This window comes from Takifugu flavidus, chromosome 14 (genome assembly GCF_003711565.1).
Source record: "Takifugu flavidus isolate HTHZ2018 chromosome 14, ASM371156v2, whole genome shotgun sequence".
NCBI classification, from domain to species: domain Eukaryota; kingdom Metazoa; phylum Chordata; class Actinopteri; order Tetraodontiformes; family Tetraodontidae; genus Takifugu; species Takifugu flavidus.
The window spans coordinates 6,081,845-6,102,205 of NC_079533.1; the positions used below are offsets into that span (position 1 = coordinate 6,081,845).

A 20,361-nucleotide genomic window follows, 5' to 3' on the forward strand; every position below is an offset into this window, starting at 1 on the left:
TACACCGTACACACATTCACCGTACACCATACACCGTACACACATATACTGTACACACATACACCGTACATACATACACCGTACACGCATACACCGTACACACATATACGGTACACACATACACCGTACACACATACACCGTACACACATTCACCGTACACACATACACCGTACACACATACACCGTACACACATATACTGTACACACATACACCGTACACACATACACCGTACACAATATACCGTACACACATTCACCGTACACACATACACCGTACACACATACACGTACACACATACACCGTACACACATACACCGTACACACATACACCGTACACACATATACCGTACACATACACCGTACACACATACACTGTACACACAGACACCGTACACACATACACCGTACACACATATACGGTACACACATACACCGTACACACATACACCGTACACACATACACTGTACACACAGACACCGTACACACATACACCGTACACACATACACCGTACACACATACACTGTACACACATACACCGTACACACATACACCGTACACACATATACGGTACACACATACACCGTACACACATATACGGTACACACACATACACCGTACACACATACACGTACACACATACACGTACACATATACACCGTACACACATACACCGTACACACATACACCGTACACATATACACGTACACACATACACCGTACACACATAACCGTACACACATACACCGTACACATATACACCGTACACATATACACCGTACACACATTCACCGTACACACATACACTGTACACCAGTACGTATATACACCGTACGTATATACACACACACCAGCCACTACAGTAAATCTCTGTGAACAACCAGTGGTGATCAACACACCAGCTCTGTTCACGCTGTTGTGCGTAAAATGTGGCCATTTAGCAAACCTCAGAAAGCTTTCTGATGATCAGTCACTCGCTCTGCTACTAACCTGCAGCTTTAGTGCTGGTTAGGAGGCGTGAGAAGCTGCTCTGTTGTTTGCTTGCTTAGATTGAGGTTTAGCGCATGGATTATTCTGCTTATCTTTTATGTGAATAGGTCACTATCTGTACAAACATATTTAATGCTGTCGTTCTTAGTTTGGACGTGTGTGTTTCAGATAGACAGAAAAAGGGAGGACCTTGAGATTGGACAGACAGTTGTTCAGGAAAATGTGCCAGCGGCTGAGGAAGAACTGCTTCTGACTGACACACAACAGGCAGGTCACCAGGGGATACAGAGCCTTAAAAACAGGGAGCAGAGAGACACAATCATCAAACGCTTCTTCTCTCACCATGTTCAGACAAAACCAGATGTGCCCCTCAGTTCCAAACATGAACCCCCTGCTGCAGAATGGCAAAGGCAGGGCTGCACCGGTGCCCCACAGGGCGCTCATTGAGGTGTCAGTGCAGAAGTACACGTGTAGAGGTGCAACGCATGGCTTCTTTTAAGGGATTGAAAGAATTTGTTGAATGAAGCTGGAATGTCTACGGTTTGTCTGCAGATACGACTGTGTGATGCAAAATGAGGAACCTCAGATTCCTGTTGAATATAAAATGATGCATTATCAATTGGCAGAGATAAATACACAGATGTGGTGAAACGGGTCTATTTTCCCAGTTTGGTGTTCCGGTTGGTTACTTGACATCACAACTTGACCATGAAACCCGGTTCTTCCAAGCTGTGAGCATATATTCCCCATCTGGCGTTGCTACAACAACCAGACAGCGTCTTCATACTGCAGAGAGACTCACGTGACTAGAGAGGGGGCTAAGGGCTTTCAACACCTGCTGCTAATGCCAGAGGATTAATGGGCATGTTGGAGAACATGGGAGGAGACACTGACCAGGGAGTGTTTCTTTCTGGAGGAGAGGTCCAGGGTGATATCATACAAACTGTCTACAAAGTTTCGTAGGCAGGGCACATTCACCTCATTCTTCACAGTCTGGAAGAGGAACACAAGATGTGTCACAAGTGTCATCTTTTTATTTCAGTTTTTAGTTCATTGATGTTATATATGTGGTGACTGATCAATATCACAACATACATTAGTATTTTCCAGAATGTGCGCTCACATTTGCAATGTGAGAGATTTGAACTCTTTTGCTTTCAACTCACAACATCAAATGCTAAAAAAGCTGCACTGAGCAATAAAGTACTTACAGCAGCTACAGGTACGAGGATTTCCACAAATAGTCCTGCTAATGAGTGTTTAATGTCTTTATCCTTCACTTCCAGGAAATACTGTGCACACTCCTAAAAGTTTAAAGACACAGATGTCAGCACAAATCAGCGCCGTAAATGTGTGTAAATGCTTCATATCCTCGTTTCCTTCAGGGGGAAGAGGAACATTATTAGCAGGACATTTAACAACAATAGGCAAGTTAGTTGGGTCTGAATACACACATCTGTATTCAGATCAATCAATTCTTCATTAATTCTTCATTGCCCCTGAAGATAAACAGTAAGAGGTGGATCCCAGAGTGGTCTACCTGCATAAACTGGAAAGAAGCTTCAAAATCTTCCACTGGGTACATTTTGATGCGGAAGAACTTGAGTCCCATGATGAGGCTGATGGTGGACTGGATGACGTAGGGGCTCTGCTCCTTCTGCCTCAGCTCCTTCAGCTCTGAGATGAACTTCTTCCTCACTGCTGGGAACCTGCAGGGAAAAGAAAAGGTGAACAACTCTGTTTTCTTCATGATTTTCATATCAGGATGCATCTAGATAATTAGTGCATTATCATGATGGTGGGTGGCATTCAGGTCCATTTCCATTTCTCTTCTTCCTCTCTTCCTTCCTGTCCTATGTGCTCATTGGTGTGTGTACGTACACCCACTGTCCAGACAGATTATACCAGCAGCGCTCTGCAGGCCTATATTTAGAATGGCATCTGGAGGGGTGATGTGATGGCAGTGTGCACGTGTGTGCGTGACCGCCTGCTTTTAACATGCTTCATGTGGCTTTCTGCAGCAGTTCAGTAGTTTCAGCACTCACCAGTTTTCCACTAATCTTTAAAGAGAATGCAGATAAATGCTACAATCCACACACTGAGCTGAAAGAGCACACCAGTGGAAACGTGTCCAGGTGTGTGAGCATGTTCTTTCCACTGATCTTTGCAAGTAAATGTGTGCTTGAGATTGACCAAGTTAGGGTTAGGGTCAGGGTCAGGGTTAGGGTTAGGGTCAGGGGTTAGGGGTTAGGGTCAGTCAAGTGAGAAAAATCACCGTCCTCCTTATAGATAAATTTGATATTAGACATGACTGTGTCACATGGGCTGATGGTGAAGGCAGCGTTTGTGGCCAAGCCACAGGGTCAGGGTCAGGGTCAGGGTCAGGGGTTAGGGGTTAGGGTTAGAGGGTTGGGGTAGGGTTAGGGTTAGGGTCAGAAACCCTCCCAAAGATAGGGTTAGAGGGTTAGAGGGTTAGGGTTAGGGTTAGGGTCAGGGTTAGGGTTAGGGTTAGTATTAGGGTTAGGGTTAGGGTCAGGGTCAGGGTCAGGGTCAGGGTTAGGGGTTAGGGTTAGGGTTAGGGTTAGGGTTAGGGTTAGGGTTAGGGTCAGGGTCAGGGGTTAGGGTTAGGGGTTAGGAGTTAGGGGTTAGGGTCAGTCAAGTGAGAAAAATCACCGTCCTCCTTATAGATAAATTTGATATTAGACATGACTGTGTCACATGGGCTGATGGTGAAGGCAGCGTTTGTGGCCAAGCCACAGGGTCAGGGTCAGGGTCAGGGTCAGGGTTAGGGGTTAGGTTAGAGGGTTGGGGTAGGGTTAGGGTTAGGGTCAGAAACCCTCCCAAAGATAGGGTTAGAGGTTAGGGGTTAGGGTTAGGGTTAGGGTTAGGGTTAGGGTCAGGGTTAGGGTTAGGGTTAGGGTTAGGGTCAGGATTAGGGTTAGGGTCAGGATTAGGATTAGGGTTAGGGTTAGGGTCAGGGTTAGGGTCAGGATTAGGGTTAGGGTCAGGATTAGGGTTAGGGTCAGGATTAGGGTTAGGGTCAGGATTAGGGTTAGGTTAGGTTAGGGTCAGGATTAGGGTTAGGGTCAGGATTAGGGTTAGGGTCAGGATTAGGGTTAGGGTTAGGGTCAGGGTTAGGGTCAGGATTAGGGTTAGGGTCAGGATTAGGGTTAGGGTCAGGGTTACATGCTGTCAGAACACAGGGAGTAACAGACTTGTGTTTCTCATCATAACAGAGCTGCAGCAATTGTAATGAAGGTGGGGAGAACAGGTATTTAAGGAAAGATTAACGACACATTCAATAAAAAAACAAGAAAAATGCAAAACTGAAAGCTGCGCTAATTGATGGATGCAAGTCTTTTTAATAATTACATACATAAGATCACTTTCAGTACGTTAAAGCAACATGCTCAATAGCTTTAAGCTAATTGATGAACATGGGCTAGCAACAATCCTCATGCAGTTGTGGGGAGCTGGAGTTTATGCCAACAGATGTCGTCAGCCTGCTGCCTAACCCTAACCCTAACCCTAACCCTCTAACCCTAACCCTATTAACCCTAACCCTAACCCTAACCCTAACCCTATTAACCCTAACCCTCTAACCCTAACCCTCCAACCCTAACCCTATTAACCCTAACCCTCTAACCCTAACCCTCCAACCCTAACCCTATTAACCCTAACCCTCTAACCCTAACCCTATTAACCCTAACCCTAACCCTCTAACCCTAACCCCCAACCCTAACCCTGACCCTATTCACTCTAACCCTAACCCTATTAACCCTAACCCTATTAACCCTAACCCTCTAACCCTAACCCTCTAACCCTAACTCTAACCCTATTAACCCTAACCCTATTAACTCTAACCCTATTAACCCTAACCCTCTAACCCTATCCCTATTAACCCTAACTCTAACCCTATTAACCTAACCCCCCCCCTAACCCTACCCTCTAAACCTGACCCTATTAACCCTAACCCTATTATCCCTAACCCTAACCCTCTAACCCTAACCCTCTAACCCTAACCCTATTAACCCTAACCCTCTAACCCTAACCCTCTAACCCTAACCCTATTAACCCTCTAACCCTAACCCTCTAACCCTAACCCTCTAACCCTAACCCTATTACCCTAACCCTCTAACCCTAACCCTCTAACCCTAACCCTCTAACCCTAACCCTATTAACCCTAACCCTCTAACCCTAACCCTATTAACCCTAACCCTAACCCTATTAACCCTATTAACCCTAACCCTAACCCTATTAACCCTATTAACCCTATTAACCCTATTAACCCTAACCCTAACCCAGACATACAGACATTAATGTGCGTAGGCAGGAAAGATACCTGGACTGAGCTACCACTCCAACAACTTCAGCATACAGGTCAGCAACAATGTGCATGTTGCCTGTGTTGGGTCCCAAATAACTGAAAAACCAAGCAAAGGTTATGGTGCATTAGACGCATAGAGAAAACCATCATCAGCCATAACTGCAGATGAACGTGTAAAAAGATTCAGCACATTAATCAAGTCATTCTCATCGGTCTCACCCTTCCTTGTACTTGAAGTGCTTGAAGGCCAAATTTATAACTTCCTGGATGAGTCCATCCAAAAGAGGATGAAGGGGGATCTGGATGAAAAGAGAAGGTTGGGACTTTTGCTACATATATTTTTGAGGGCAGTTTGTTTCAAAACCATCCATGGCCAGAGGGTACAAAGCATTGAGAGCACATTTCAGAATGACCCACCTGCTTTAGAACCTCTATAAGCACTAAAGAAAAGATGAAATCTATGGCCAGGTCCCTCCTCTCCAACAAGTAGTCCTTCTGTTGCTCGTCACTAAATCCCAGAAACAGAAAGAAAGCAGACACCTTAGTCACATCAACCATAGCCTGGAAACCTTGAATGGGGGTTCGTTTTGCTGGGGACCTTCTGTCATTATTTTGACATTAAGAATCTTGCAAAGAGAATTAAAAACATTTTATGTTTTCAGCTGTATTATTCTGCATTTCTTCCAGGTCTGGTAAGTCAAGATTTTTGATGTTTTCTTGTGGAGAAATGCATCTTTCCAAATTTGAGTCCTATGTCCTCTCACTTTTTGGACTTGGTGTTGGCCCTGGGGCGATATTCGTGAGACTCGTCTTCCAGGCCGTTCTGTCTCTTGTACCAGTCGAACAGAGTCCTCAGGATGGAAGGGAGGCAGTATTCTGCCAGGGAACTCATAGAACTGATCAGCTGGAGAGGAGGAAACAGTAAAAGCTGTAAACCCAAGGTGACAAGAACAAACGGGCTGGTGCTGGTGTGTCTCGCCCACCTGGTCAAACTGTGAGTCCTCTCCTCTCTGCAGAGATTTGTTTAGTGGCTTCTCCTGTTGGATGGAGAAAAGATTAAAAAAACCACCAGTCATTTAGTACATCTTTCCTGACATTGCAGGTTGCCCTTCATGAGCCTTTCCAGCTCCTTCGACTAGCACAATCAGATAAAGGAGCCAGAATGTTTGCTGTGACCTGAGAGAACCTGAAGGAGAACCTGAAGGAGAACCTGAAGGAGAACCTGAAGGAGAACCTGAAGGAGAACCACAGCATACAGCAATGACCCTTCCCAGTCTCTCACCAAGGGTTCCGCCATGATGATGCGAATCTTGCGTTCAGAAAGCAGGGTGAAGTTGGCAAACAAGCTCTTCAGGACAAACTCGCCCGGTTTACTCTCGGGGTCCACGTTTACGGGTGCCATGATGACGGGACCTTTCCTCTCTCCCAAGGCTCCACTGACTGGTGGGACAGGTGGCTTTAGTCCCACTGGAGAGGCTGGTGGATAATTAGCAAAGGTCAGTAAAAACACTTAGACCTGATATTGGAATGTGTTTCTGGGCTTTGAGAATGTAGAGCTTACATAAAGAGAAACGCTAACTGGCTAAAGGCTAACTCTAACCCTAATCCCTAACCCTAACTCTAACCCCTAACCCTAACTCTAACCCCTAACTCTAACTCTAACCCTGACCCTAACTCTAACCCCTAACCCTAACCCTAACTCTAACCTAACCCTGACCCCTAACCCTGACCCCTATACTCTAACCCCTATACCCTAACTCTAACCCCTAACTCTAACTCTAACCGTAACCCTGACCCCTAACCCTGACCCCTATACTCTAACCCCTATACCCTAACTCTAACCCCTAACTCTAACTCTAACCGTAACCCTGACCCCTAACCCTGACCCCTATACTCTAACCCCTATACCCTAACTCTAACCCCTAACCCTAACTCTAACCCTAACCCTAACCCTAACTCTAACCCTAACCCTGACCCCTAACCCCTATACTCTAACCCCTATACCCTAACTCTAACCCCTAACCCTAACTCTACCCCTAACCCTAACTCTAACCCCTACCCTGACCCCTAACCCCTATACTCTAACCCCTATACCCTAACTCTAACCCCTAACCCTAACTCTAACCCTAACCCTGACCCCTAACCCTGACCCCTATACTCTAACCCCTATACCCTAACTCTAACCCCTAACCCTAACTCTAACCTTAACCCTGACCCCTAACCTAAACTAACCTAACTAACATATCTGCTCTTATTGATGAACACAGAAGAACCAACAGGGAACACACACGTTTGAAGGCTTTAGAGCTTCACTGGAGCTCAACTTTAGGGTTTCAGTCGAGAAGTTATGCTCCTTGTAACTACTAATGGACACTTTCATGTCACGTACATCCTCCGACTCTGATGACCACTGACCTAATAACTCAGGACTAACTGACCTTTCATGGCCATGTGGTCTGACCTGCGAGCAGATGTAAACACTAACTCTTGGATGTGACAGGTCTCCATGTTCCTGTGAAGCTGATGCAGACCTGCAGGTGCAGGGACACAGGCTTACCTAGGCCCTTGATGAAACTGATGACACTAGCCCTGCTCCACTTAGTTGGCACCTCCATTGTGTAAACAATGACGGGAGGTGGGTCAAGTCACAAAAACAGCAGCAGATTGTCCGAACGTGGGGAAAATGCAGCTTCCATTGGTGAAGGATAGAATGAGATCCTTGCTGGACATTAGTTGGTCTGATTATCCAAGCGTTTCACCAGCGGTACCAGGCAGGTAACGTGCACGACAGCTGCCTCATGACAACCCTCTCACGACAGCTGTGTCTCATAGCCAAACCCAACGGGGCAGCAGCGTGTCTCCACCGTCCAGAGGAGCCATCGTCACAGGAAAACGGCTGGAAAGCCTTGCAAGCGTAGAGGAAGAGCCTTCACACAGCTGACCCACGGCTACGGAGAGCTTCTCCACGGTTCTGCTCTGTCAGGATCTGGGCCCAGGAACCTAGGAGCCGTATCGGTGTCGACGTGCATTGGGCCAGTCATGGCTCCTCCGCTCCTGACCTTGGAGTCCCTCCATTGTTGCTAACGGCTTCCCCAGAGACACTTGTTGTCTGGCTGTAGTTTAGCTTATTCCTTGTGGAGATTTGACCATATGACTTGAGTTGGAATCTTAACACTGCCCGTGCGGAGCGGGGGGGAGGGGGGGGCTATATATAGAGTACTGGAGGTCACTGTCAGATACCACCACTCCCACTGACCCCGTCTCAGACGCACGTACACAAAAATAGTGCACGAGGCTGTGCTAATCTGTTAAAGATACTCTGCTAGTGAGATGAAAACTTGCAATTAAATTGTGTGTGAGTGTGTGTGTGTGTGTATACGTGTGTGTGTGTGAGTGTGTGTGTGTATACGTGTGTGTGTGTGTATATGTGTGTGTGTGTGTGTGGCCACAACAACAACACTGCGCTGCCTCAATGCTCCCGGTCCCTGTTCAGCTCTCAGAGCCTCCCAGATGTTGGTGGGTGTGAGCAGGATTATTATTGTTGCTACTGGAGACCCACAGGATTATTACTGTTGCTACTGGAGACCCACAGGATTATTACTGTTGCTACTGGAGACCCACAGGATTATTATTGTTGCTACTGGAGACCCACAGGATTATTACTGTTGCTACTGGAGACACACGGGATTATTACTGTTGCTACTGGAGACCCACAGGATTATAGTGTTGCTACTGGAGACCCACGGGATTATTACTGTTGCTACTGGAGACCCACAGATTATTACTGTTGCTACTGGAGACCCACAGGATTATTATTGTTGCTACTGGAGACCCACAGGATTATTACTGTTGCTACTGGAGACACACGGGATTATTACTGTTGCTACTGGAGACCCACAGGATTATTACTGTTGCTACTGGAGACCCACAGGATTATTACTGTTGCTACTGGAGACCCACGGGATTATTACTGTTGCTACTGGAGACCCACAGGATTATTACTGTTGCTACTGGAGACACATGGGATTATTACTGTTGCTACTGGAGACCCACAGGATTATTACTGTTGCTACTGGAGACCCACAGGATTATTACTGTTGCTACTGGAGACACATGGGATTATTATTGTTGCTACTGGAGACCCACAGGATTATTACTGTTGCTACTGGAGACACACGGGATTATTATTGTTGCTACTGGAGACACATGGGATTATTATTGTTGCTACTGGAGACCCACAGGATTATTATTGTTGCTACTGGAGACACACAGGATTATTACTGTTGCTACTGGAGACACATGGGATTATTATTGTTGCTACTGGAGACACACAGGATTATTACTGTTGCTACTGGAGACCCACAGGATTATTATTGTTGCTACTGGAGACCCACAGGATTATTACTGTTGCTACTGGAGACACACAGGATTTACTGTTGCTACTGGAGACACATGGGATTATTATTGTTGCTACTGGAGACACACGGGATTATTACTGTTGCTACTGGAGAACCCAGGATTATTATTGTTGCTACTGGAGACCCACAGGATTATTACTGTTGCTACTGGAGACACACGGGATTATTATTGTTGCTACTGGAGACCACATGGATTATTATTGTTGCTACTGGAGACATACGGGATTATTATTGTTGCTACCGGAGACACACATGGGATTATTATTGTTGTACTGGGACACACGGGATTATTATTGTTGCTACTGGAGACCCACAGGATTATTATTGTTGCTACTGGAGACACATGGGATTATTATTGGGCTACTGGAGACACACAGGATATTATTGTTGCTACTGGAGACATACGGGATTATTGTGTGCTACTGGAGACACATGGGATTATTACTGTTGCTACTGGAGACACACAGGATTATTACTGTTGCTACTGGAGACCCACAGGATTATTACTGTTGCTACTGGAGACACATGGGATTATTATTGTTGCTACTGGAGACCCACAGGATTATTACTGTTGCTACTGGAGACACATGGGATTATTACTGTTGCTACTGGAGACCCACAGGATTATTACTGTTGCTACTGGAGACCCACAGGATTATTACTGTTGCTACTGGAGACACATGGGATTATTATTGTTGCTACTGGAGACCCACAGGATTATTACTGTTGCTACTGGAGACCCACAGGATTATTATTGTTGCTACTGGAGACACACAGGATTATTATTGTTGCTACTGGAGACACATGGGATTATTATTGTTGCTACTGGAGACCCACAGGATTATTACTGTTGCTACTGGAGACACACAGGATTATTATTGTTGCTACTGGAGACCCACAGGGTTAGGGTCAGGGTCAGGTTAGGGTCAGGGTCAGGGTCAGGGTCAAGGTTAGGGTCAGGGTCAGGGTCAGGGTTAGGGTCAGGGTCAGGGTTAGGGTCAGGGTCAGGGTCAGGGTCAGGGTCAGGGTTAGGGTCAGGGTCAGGGTCAGGGTCAGGGTTAGGGTCAGGGTCAGGTCAGGGTTAGGGTCAGGGTTAGGGTCAGGGTCAGGGTCAGGGTTAGGGTCAGGGTCAGGGTCAGGGTCAGGGTTAGGGTCAGGGTCAGGGTCAGGGTCAGGGTTAGGGTCAGGGTCAGGGTCAGGGTCAGGGTTAGGGTTAGGTAATGCTGCAGGAAAAGTGAATGGATGAGGGAAAGAGAAGAGATTCAGTCCAGAAAGAATGAGGAAGGGCGGTGGCAGACAACATGAGGGACCAAGTGCGTGATGGCCTGGTTCACATTAACTTAATTAACTTAATTATAGGGTAATCTCAGCGGAACACGGCAGGCCCGTCCTGGCCTGAAATCCTTTTCTACTCCTTTACGTCTTTCAGTCAAACAACAACTGTGTGTCCAAGGTAGTTTTCTATGTCAACTGGACTGGGTTTCTTCTCTTGAAGACATTTCGCCTTCTATCCAGAACAAACGTTCACACCATTCCAGGAGACCCAGTGACTCACCACCATGTGACCCAGCAGACAAAGGGGAGACACCTCAACAGAAACTAGGTGAACGACCCGACCAACGACCCTGCTAACGACTCTCAGGTGACCACCCAGATCATTAGCATGCTAATGGTCCCAGGGGCTGTGTTTTCAAGCTCTCTCCCCAGCGATTTCAGAACTGAAGAAGCCTTCTGGATAGAAGGCGAAACGTCTTCAAGAGAAGAAACCCAGTCCAGTTGACAGAGAAAACTACCTTGGATACGATGACCTGGATGATTGAGAGTCTACACAGACATCTAACAACTGTGTGCACAGAAAGATGCAGAGACATGAGGTGTTAGCTTCATACCTGCTACGCTGAGAAGGTCTGCTCATGCTAACCTGAGTGGTGCCTGAATACTTGTAGACCTGGATTCAGCAGCTAGTTCTCAGTACATTTCAGATCTAACACATGGAACAGGAGCTGACATGCTTGTTCCACTGGGAAAATAAAAGACACGCACAGATACACACTCACACCCTTCTGGAGCTCTGAGGATTCCTCACATTCTGAGCAGGGGCCTGGGCACGCCAGCTGTTGGAGCGGAACTCCACACACACATACACGGTCACACGTGTAGATTCACATATGCATAGACACATGCGCAGGACATGGACAGGACTAACCCTGACCCTGACCCTGACCCTGACCCTGACCCTGACCTAACCCTGACCCTGACCCTGACCCTGACCTAACCCTGACCCTAACCTAACCTAACCTAACCCTAACCTAACCCTACCCCTGACCCTGACCTAACCCTGACCCTGACCCTGACCCTAACCTAACCTAACCTAACCTAACCCTAACCTAACCCTAACCCTAACCTAACCCTACCCCTGACCCTAACCCTAACACTGACCCTAACCTAACCCTGACCTAACCCTGACCCTAACCTAACCTAACCTAACCCTAACCCTAACCTAACCCTACCCTACCCCTGACCCTAACCCTAACACTGACCCTAACCCTAACCTAACCCTGACCCTAACCCTAACCTAACCTAACCCTAACCCTAACCTAACCCTACCCCTGACCCTAACCCTAACACTGACCCTAACCCTAACCTAACCCTGACCCTAACCTGACCCTGACCTAACCCTGACCCTAACCTAACCTAACCCTAACCCTAACCTAACCCTACCCCTGACCCTAACCTAACCCTGACCTAACCCTGACCCTAACCTAACCTAACCTAACCCTAACCCTAACCTAACCCTACCCCTGACCCTAACCCTAACACTGACCCTAACCCTAACCTAACCCTGACCCTAACCCTAACCTAACCTGACCCTAACCCTAACCTACCCTGACCCTAACCCTAACCTAACCTAACCTAACCCTAACCTAACCCTACCCCTGACCCTAACCTAACCCTCTAACCCTAACCTGACCCTAACCCTAACCTAACCCTGACCCTAACCCTAACCTAACCCTAACCTGACCCTGACCCTGACCTAACCCTGACCCTAACCTAACCCTGACCCTAACCCTAACCTAACCTGACCCTGACCCTGACCCTGACCCTGACCCTGACGCATACAATCTGCTTCCTGCACTGAAACATGTAGCAACTGGCTCCATGAAGGATCTTCTACACACTTTTGGTGGCTACATGTTTTTAAAAAGTGTGTTGCTATGTGTGCTGGGAAGATGTTCTGGGTTGATCAAGTGTCCCCAGCTATTTGCTCCAATTCATCTCTCCAGGAAATAGCTTAATGCTGCGTCTCCCTCATTAGCGCTCACGTCCTGCTGCTTCCTATTAGTGTTGTTGTCAAACTCAGGTCCTGTCTCATCTACACACACGCACACACACACACTCACTCCTCACGTTCCGGTTTCAAAAGTCTCATCGTTGCCATTAGCACCAGTAGAACCTGGATTTTATTTCAGATTATTTTAAACCACTAAATCCCCACAACAAAGCTGTAAAACGTCGCTGTTTTTATTCATTTCTGCTGAAAATGAGACCCAACAGAAAAAGCGTGTGATTGAATCCCTGCAGCTGTCAAAGGAGCAGCTTTAGGGTCAGGGTCAGGGTCAGGGTTAGGGTCAGGGTTAGGGTCAGGGTTAGGGTTAGGGTCAGGGTTAGGGTCAGGGTCAGGGTCAGGGTTAGGGTCAGGGTTAGGTTAGGGTCAGGGTCAGGGTCAGGGTCAGGGTTAGGGTTAGGGTTAGAGGGTTAGGGTCAGGGTCAGGGTTAGGGTTAGGGTCAGGGTTTGGGTCAGGGTTAGGGTCAGGGTTAGGGTCAGGGTCAGGGTTAGGGTTAGGGTTAGGGTTAGGGTTAGGGTCAGGGTTTGGGTCAGGGTTAGGGTTAGGGTTAGGGTTAGAGGGTTAGGGTCAGGGTTTGGGTCAGGGTTAGGGTTAGGGTCAGGGTTTGGGTCAGGGTTAGGGTTAGGGTTAGGGTTAGAGGGTTAGGGTCAGGGTTTGGGTCAGGGTTAGGGTTAGGGTTAGGGTTAGAGGGTTAGGGTCAGGGTCAGGGTTAGGGTTAGGGTTAGGGTCAGGGTTTGGGTCAGGGTTAGGGTTAGGGTTAGGGTTAGAGGGTTAGGGTCAGGGTCAGGGTCAGGGTCAGGGTCAGGGTCAGGGTTAGGGTCAGGGTCAGGGTTAGGGTTAGGGTTAGGGTTAGGGTTAGGGTCAGGGTCAGGGTTAGGGTTAGGGTTCAGCCACGCCTTCCTGTCTCCACGGGTTAGGGTTAGGGTCAGGGTCAGGGTCAGGGTCAGGGTCAGGGTTCAGCCACGCCTTCCTGTCTCCATGGTGCTCAACAGTGCACCGCATAAATTCAGCCACTTCTGCCTTTGTGATATTTGTGCGCCTTTATCACATCCTTGTTGTCTTTCAAGGCATGTTTGCACAGGTGGTGCACAATTACACGAGCACTGCTTCACATTCTCCGTTTCCCTTTCTGCTGAAGTGCAGTCCAACGGGACAGGAAACAGCTGGGGTGGGGGCTTCATCCTGACTGTGTCACAGTTACTGCTAACACACACGTCACTTCTTTCCTAATCTGGTGTGATGTTGGCGACCTGCAGTAGTTGTAGTTGTTGTAGTCGCGGCTCTGTCATTATCTATGCTAACAAATCTATGCTAACAAATCCATGCTAACAAACGGCTGGGCTGGTTGAGGTTCTCCAGGACTACACAGAAACAACCCTCAACCATCTCTTTCATGATGCTACGTTACAGAGCAACCATGCATCCCCCCTAAAGGAGGATGTTCCTGTTGTGACTCGAAATCTTTATCCTTTATCGTAGCTTATCTTTTAATGCTTATGCTCATGTCCTGCTGAACTAAATCAAAATTTATGTCACTAAAATCCCTTTTAGCTTTTTGTCAATTAAAACTGGAGGGATGTAAATCTCCAGCCATGTGTGCAGCTGTTCCACAGCATCCGTACCTAATGCTAGCCTAATGCTAGCCTAATGCTAGCCTAATGCTAGCCTGGATTTGCTCCTTGTTGTGTTCACTTTAATAAAACATGTGTTCAGCGCCTACCTCCCGGGATTCTTGACCTCTTCCTGGACCTGGACTGGATCTTTGAAAATCTCCCAGTGAAGTCACTGGGCTCAAACATGTCCACTGGCAGAGAGGCAATGCGCTCCAGAACTATTCCATCCTGCCATGGCTCTGCTTCTCCAGGTCCTGGTGGTGGCCCTGGGTCGCTGAGGGGCCACTGCCCTCAGATGGAGCCCTACTGTCAGCCACAAGAGCGGTAGTGTTCCTCACATCCTCTTGGGACATGACTCCACCAGGTAATTGCTCTTCCCAACCCTTTTCCTCATCAAATGTTCTCCTTTGCTTTCATTTTCCTGGTCTCCTTAGCCCCATGCTGTCTCCGGTTTCTCCCTCCTCTTTACGTGGGCTTCACTGAATGCGGAGTGTGTGAGCTCATGGCGTCGCCCTCACAGGTAAACAGCGTCCCCTCCAGAGCCCTGCTCTCAGTGGTCTAGGTCCAACACAAAGGCTTCTTCCTGTTTGGCCCTATTTCCCCGTTCCTGTGCTCACCTGTTGACTGTGGCTCCTCTGAAGCACCGCTCTGTCTCTGCTCTCAGGTGGTGAACAAGGGAGGGGTTCAGCTCAAGCAGCACAGCTTGATTGGGTGGTTTGGGAAGTTTGGGTGGTTCTCTCCAGCTCTCTCTGACGCTGCCTTCTTTATCTCTGGAAACTAAAGCACTCTGTCGTCACCACTCTGTAGGTTAGGACCAAGAAAGGAGCCTTTCTGTCTCAGCCGGTGGGGCCATGACAGGACGGTCCAGCACATGGACGGAGGGAGAGAGCGGCAGCCTCTCACTGGTCCAGGCTGTTTGGCCAGTTCCAGCAGGCTCCACGTGTTCCTGGTGTAGGGTTACAGACACACCCCGACACACAGAGAGCACTCCGCAGCACCTCCAGGCTTTGGCTGGAGGGGCTCCTGAAGTGGCTCATGGCTCCTGAAGTGGCTCATGGATCCTGAAGTGGCTCATGGATCCTGAAGTGGCTCATGGATCATTATTACTATTTTACTATTACTGTTGCTACTGGAGACACATGGGATTATTACTGTTGCTACTGGAGACCCACAGGATTATTATTGTTGCTACTGGAGCCCACAGGATTATTACTGTTGCTACTGGAGACACTGGGATTATTATTGTTGCTACTGGAGACACATGGGATTATTACTGTTGCTACTGGAGACACACAGGATTATTACTGTTGCTACTGGAGACCCACAGGATTATTACTGTTGCTACTGGAGACCCACAGGATTATTATTGTTGCTACTGGAGACCCACAGGATTATTATTGTTGCTACTGGAGACACATGGGATTATTACTGTTGCTACTGGAGACCCCAGGATTATTATTGTTGCTACTGGAGACACACAGGATTATTATTGTTGCTACTGGAGACCACAGGATTATTACTGTTGCTACTGGAGACCCACAGGATTATTACTGTTGCTACTGGAGACACACAGGATTATTATTGTTGCTACTGGAGACCCACAGGATTATTATTGTTGCTACTGGAGACCCACAGGATTATTACTGTTGCTACTGGAGACACATGGGATTATTATTGTTGCTACTGGAGACCCACAGGATTATTATTGTTGCTACTGGAGACCCACAGGATTATTACTGTTGCTACTGGAGACACATGGGATTATTATTGTTGCTACTGGAGACCCACAGGATTATTACTGTTGCTACTGGAGACACATGGGATTATTATTGTTGCTACTGGAGACCCACAGGATTATTACTATTGCTACTGGAGACACATGGGATTATTACTGTTGCTACTGGAGACCCACAGGATTATTACTGTTGCTACTGGAGACACACAGGATATTACTGTTGCTACTGGAGACCCACAGGATTATTACTGTGCTACTGGAGACACATGGGATTATTATTGTGCTACTGGAGACCCACAGGATTATTACTGTTGCTACTGGAGACACATGGGATTATTACTGTTGCTACTGGAGACCCCAGGATTATTATTGTTGCTACTGGAGACCCACAGGATTATTACTGTTGCTACTGGAGACACATGGGATTATTATTGTTGCTACTGGAGACCCACAGGATTATTACTGTTGCTACTGGAGACCCCAGGATTATTATTGTTGCTACTGGAGACACACAGGATTATTATTGTTGCTACTGGAGACACATGGGATTATTATTGTTGCTACTGGAGACCCACAGGATTATTACTGTTGCTACTGGAGACACACAGGATTATTATTGTTGCTACTGGAGACCCACAGGGTCAGGGTCAGGGTCAGGGTTAGGGTCAGGGTCAGGGTCAGGGTCAAGGTTAGGGTCAGGGTCAGGGTCAGGGTTAGGGTCAGGGTCAGGGTTAGGGTCAGGGTCAGGGTCAGGGTCAGGGTCAGGGTTAGGGTCAGGGTCAGGGTCAGGGTCAGGTTAGGGTCAGGGTCAGGGTCAGGGTTAGGGTCAGGGTTAGGGTCAGGGTCAGGGTCAGGGTTAGGGTCAGGGTCAGGGTCAGGGTCAGGGTTAGGGTCAGGGTCAGGGTCAGGGTCAGGGTTAGGGTCAGGGTCAGGGTCAGGGTCAGGGTTAGGGTTAGGTAATGCTGCAGGAAAAGTGAATGGATGAGGAAAGAGAAGAGATTCAGTCCAGAAAGAATGAGGAAGGGCGGTGGCAGACAACATGAGGGACCAAGTGCGTGATGGCCTGGTTCACATTAACTTAATTAACTTAATTATAGGGTAATCTCAGCGGAACACGGCAGGCCCGTCCCGGCCTGAAATCCTTTTCTACTCCTTTACGTCTTTCAGTCAAACAACAACTGTGTGTCCAAGGTAGTTTTCTATGTCAACTGGACTGGGTTTCTTCTCTTGAAGACATTTCGCCTTCTATCCAGAACAAACGTTCACACCATTCCAGGAGACCCAGTGACTCACCACCATGTGACCCAGCAGACAAAGGGGAGACACCTCAACAGAAACTAGGTGAACGACCCGACCAACGACCCTGCTAACGACTCTCAGGTGACCACCCAGATCATTAGCATGCTAATGGTCCACAGGGGCTGTGTTTTCAAGCTCCCTCCCCAGCGATTTCAGAACTGAAGAAGCCTTCTGGATAGAAGGCGAAACGTCTTCAAGAGAAGAAACCCAGTCCAGTTGACAGAGAAAACTACCTTGGATACGATGACCTGGATGATTGAGAGTCTACACAGACATCTAACAACTGTGTGTGCACAGAAAGATGCAGAGACATGAGGTGTTAGCTTCATACCTGCTACGCTGAGAAGGTCTGCTCATGCTAACCTGAGTGGCGCCTGAATACTTGTAGACCTGGATTCAGCAGCTAGTTCTCAGTACATTTCAGATCTAACACATGGAACAGGAGCTGACATGCTTGTTCCACTGGGAAAATAAAAGACACGCACAGATACACACTCACACCCTTCTGGAGCTCTGAGGATTCCTCACATTCTGAGCAGGGGCCTGGGCACGCCAGCTGTTGGAGCGGAACTCCACACACACATACACGGTCACACGTGTAGATTCACATATGCATAGACACATGCGCAGGACATGGACAGGACTAACCCTGACCCTGACCCTGACCCTGACCCTGACCCTGACCTAACCCTGACCTGACCCTGACCCTGACCTAACCCTGACCCTAACCTAACCTAACCTAACCCTAACCTAACCCTACCCCTGACCCTGACCTAACCCTGACCCTGACCCTGACCCTAACCTAACCTAACCTAACCTAACCCCTAAACCTAACCCTAACCCTAACCTAACCCTACCCCTGACCCTAACCTAACACTGACCCTAACCCTAACCCTGACCTAACCCTGACCCTAACCTAACACCTAACCTAACCTAACCTAACCTAACCCTAACCCTACCCCTGACCCTAACCCTAACACTGACCCTAACCCTAACCTAACCCTGACCCTAACCCTAACCTAACCTAACCTAACCCTAACCTAACCCTACCCCTGACCCTAACCCTAACACTGACCCTAACCCTAACCTAACCCTGACCCTAACCTGACCCTGACCTAACCTGACCCTAACCTAACCTAACCCTAACCCTAACCTAACCCTACCCCTGACCCTAACCCTAACCCTGACCTAACCCTGACCCTAACCTAACCTAACCTAACCCTAACCTAACCTACCCTACCCCTGACCCTAACCCTAACACTGACCCTAACCCTAACCTAACCCTGACCCTAACCCTAACCTAACCTGACCCTAACCCTAACCTAACCCTGACCCTAACCCTAACCTAACCTAACCTAACCCTAACCTAACCCTACCCCTGACCCTAACCCTAACCCTACCCCTAACCCTAACCCTGACCCTAACCCTAACCCTACCCCTGACCCTAACCCTAACCTAACCCTAACCTGACCCTGACCCTGACCTAACCCTGACCCTAACCTAACCTGACCCTAACCCTAACCTAACCTGACCCTGACCCTGACCCTGACCCTGACCCTGACGCATACAATCTGCTTCCTGCACTGAAACATGTAGCAACTGGCTCCATGAAGGATCTTCTACACACTTTTGGTGGCTACATGTTTTTAAAAAGTGTGTTGCTATGTGTGCTGGGAAGATGTTCTGGGTTGATCAAGTGTCCCCAGCTATTTGCTCCAATTCATCTCTCCAGGAAATAGCTTAATGCTGCGTCTCCCTCATTAGCGCTCACGTCCTGCTGCTTCCTATTAGTGTTGTTGTCAAACTCAGGTCCTGTCTCATCTACACACACGCACACACACACACTCACTCCTCACGTTCCGGTTTCAAAAGTCTCATCGTTGCCATTAGCACCAGTAGAACCTGGATTTTATTTCAGATTATTTTAAACCACTAAATCCCCACAACAAAGCTGTAAAACGTCGCTGTTTTTATTCATTTCTGCTGAAAATGAGACCCAACAGAAAAAGCGTGTGATTGAATCCCTGCAGCTGTCAAAGGAGCAGCTTAGGGTCAGGGTCAGGGTCAGGGTTAGGGTCAGGGTTAGGGTCAGGGTTAGGGTTAGGGTCAGGGTTAGGGTCAGGGTCAGGGTCAGGGTTAGGGTCAGGGTTAGGGTTAGGGTCAGGGTCAGGGTCAGGGTCAGGGTTAGGGTTAGGGTTAGAGGGTTAGGGTCAGGGTCAGGGTTAGGGTCAGGGTTAGGGTCAGGGTTTGGGTCAGGGTTAGGGTCAGGGTTAGGGTCAGGGTAGGGTTAGGGTTGGGGTAGGGTTAGGGTTAGGGTTAGGGTCAGGGTTTGGGTCAGGGTTAGGGTTAGGGTTAGGGTTAGTTAGGTTAGAGGGTTAGGGTCAGGGTTTGGGTCAGGGTTAGGGTAGGGTCAGGGTTTGGGTCAGGGTTAGGGTTGGGTTAGGGTTAGAGGGTTAGGGTCAGGGTTTGGGTCAGGGTTAGGGTTAGGGTTAGGGTTAGAGGGTTAGGGTCAGGGTCAGGGTTAGGGTTAGGGTTAGGGTCAGGGTTTGGGTCAGGGTTAGGGTAGGGTTAGGGTTAGAGGGTTAGGGTCAGGGTCAGGGTCAGGGTCAGGGTCAGGGTCAGGGTTAGGGT

General features: G+C 48.1%; 1 protein-coding gene and 2 long non-coding RNA genes across 8 annotated transcripts in view; 2 read left to right on the top strand and 1 right to left on the bottom strand.

Annotated features, from left to right (window-relative positions):
• The window catches only part of fryb (furry homolog b (Drosophila)), a 39,255-nt gene extending 23,667 nt beyond the window's left edge, over positions 1–15,588 (bottom strand). For 5 of the 6 annotated variants that reach the window (XM_057055069.1, XM_057055067.1, XM_057055070.1 and 2 more), the window contains exons 1-11: positions 14,804–15,588; positions 6,601–6,794; positions 6,302–6,355; positions 6,083–6,222; positions 5,736–5,826; positions 5,538–5,617; positions 5,334–5,414; positions 2,532–2,700; positions 2,203–2,295; positions 1,886–1,984; positions 1,181–1,282 (exon numbers count right to left, since the gene is read on the bottom strand). In XM_057055069.1, coding sequence (XP_056911049.1) covers positions 1,181–1,282; positions 1,886–1,984; positions 2,203–2,295; positions 2,532–2,700; positions 5,334–5,414; positions 5,538–5,617; positions 5,736–5,826; positions 6,083–6,222; positions 6,302–6,355; positions 6,601–6,794; positions 14,804–14,882 — 1,182 coding nt within the window. In that variant the 5' untranslated portion in view covers positions 14,883–15,588. The remainder of the gene's footprint in view (positions 1–1,180; positions 1,283–1,885; positions 1,985–2,202; positions 2,296–2,531; positions 2,701–5,333; positions 5,415–5,537; positions 5,618–5,735; positions 5,827–6,082; positions 6,223–6,301; positions 6,356–6,600; positions 6,795–14,803) is intronic. The other variant, XM_057055068.1, reaches the window with a different exon arrangement.
• The window catches only part of LOC130537969 (uncharacterized), a 157,466-nt gene that overhangs the window by 72,626 nt on the left and 64,479 nt on the right, over positions 1–20,361 (top strand). The window lies entirely within an intron of this gene.
• Positions 12,821–19,959, top strand: LOC130537974 (uncharacterized). The gene is made up of 3 exons (XR_008953736.1): positions 12,821–13,441; positions 13,477–13,821; positions 19,883–19,959. It is a non-coding gene; the product is annotated as an uncharacterized LOC130537974 (long non-coding RNA).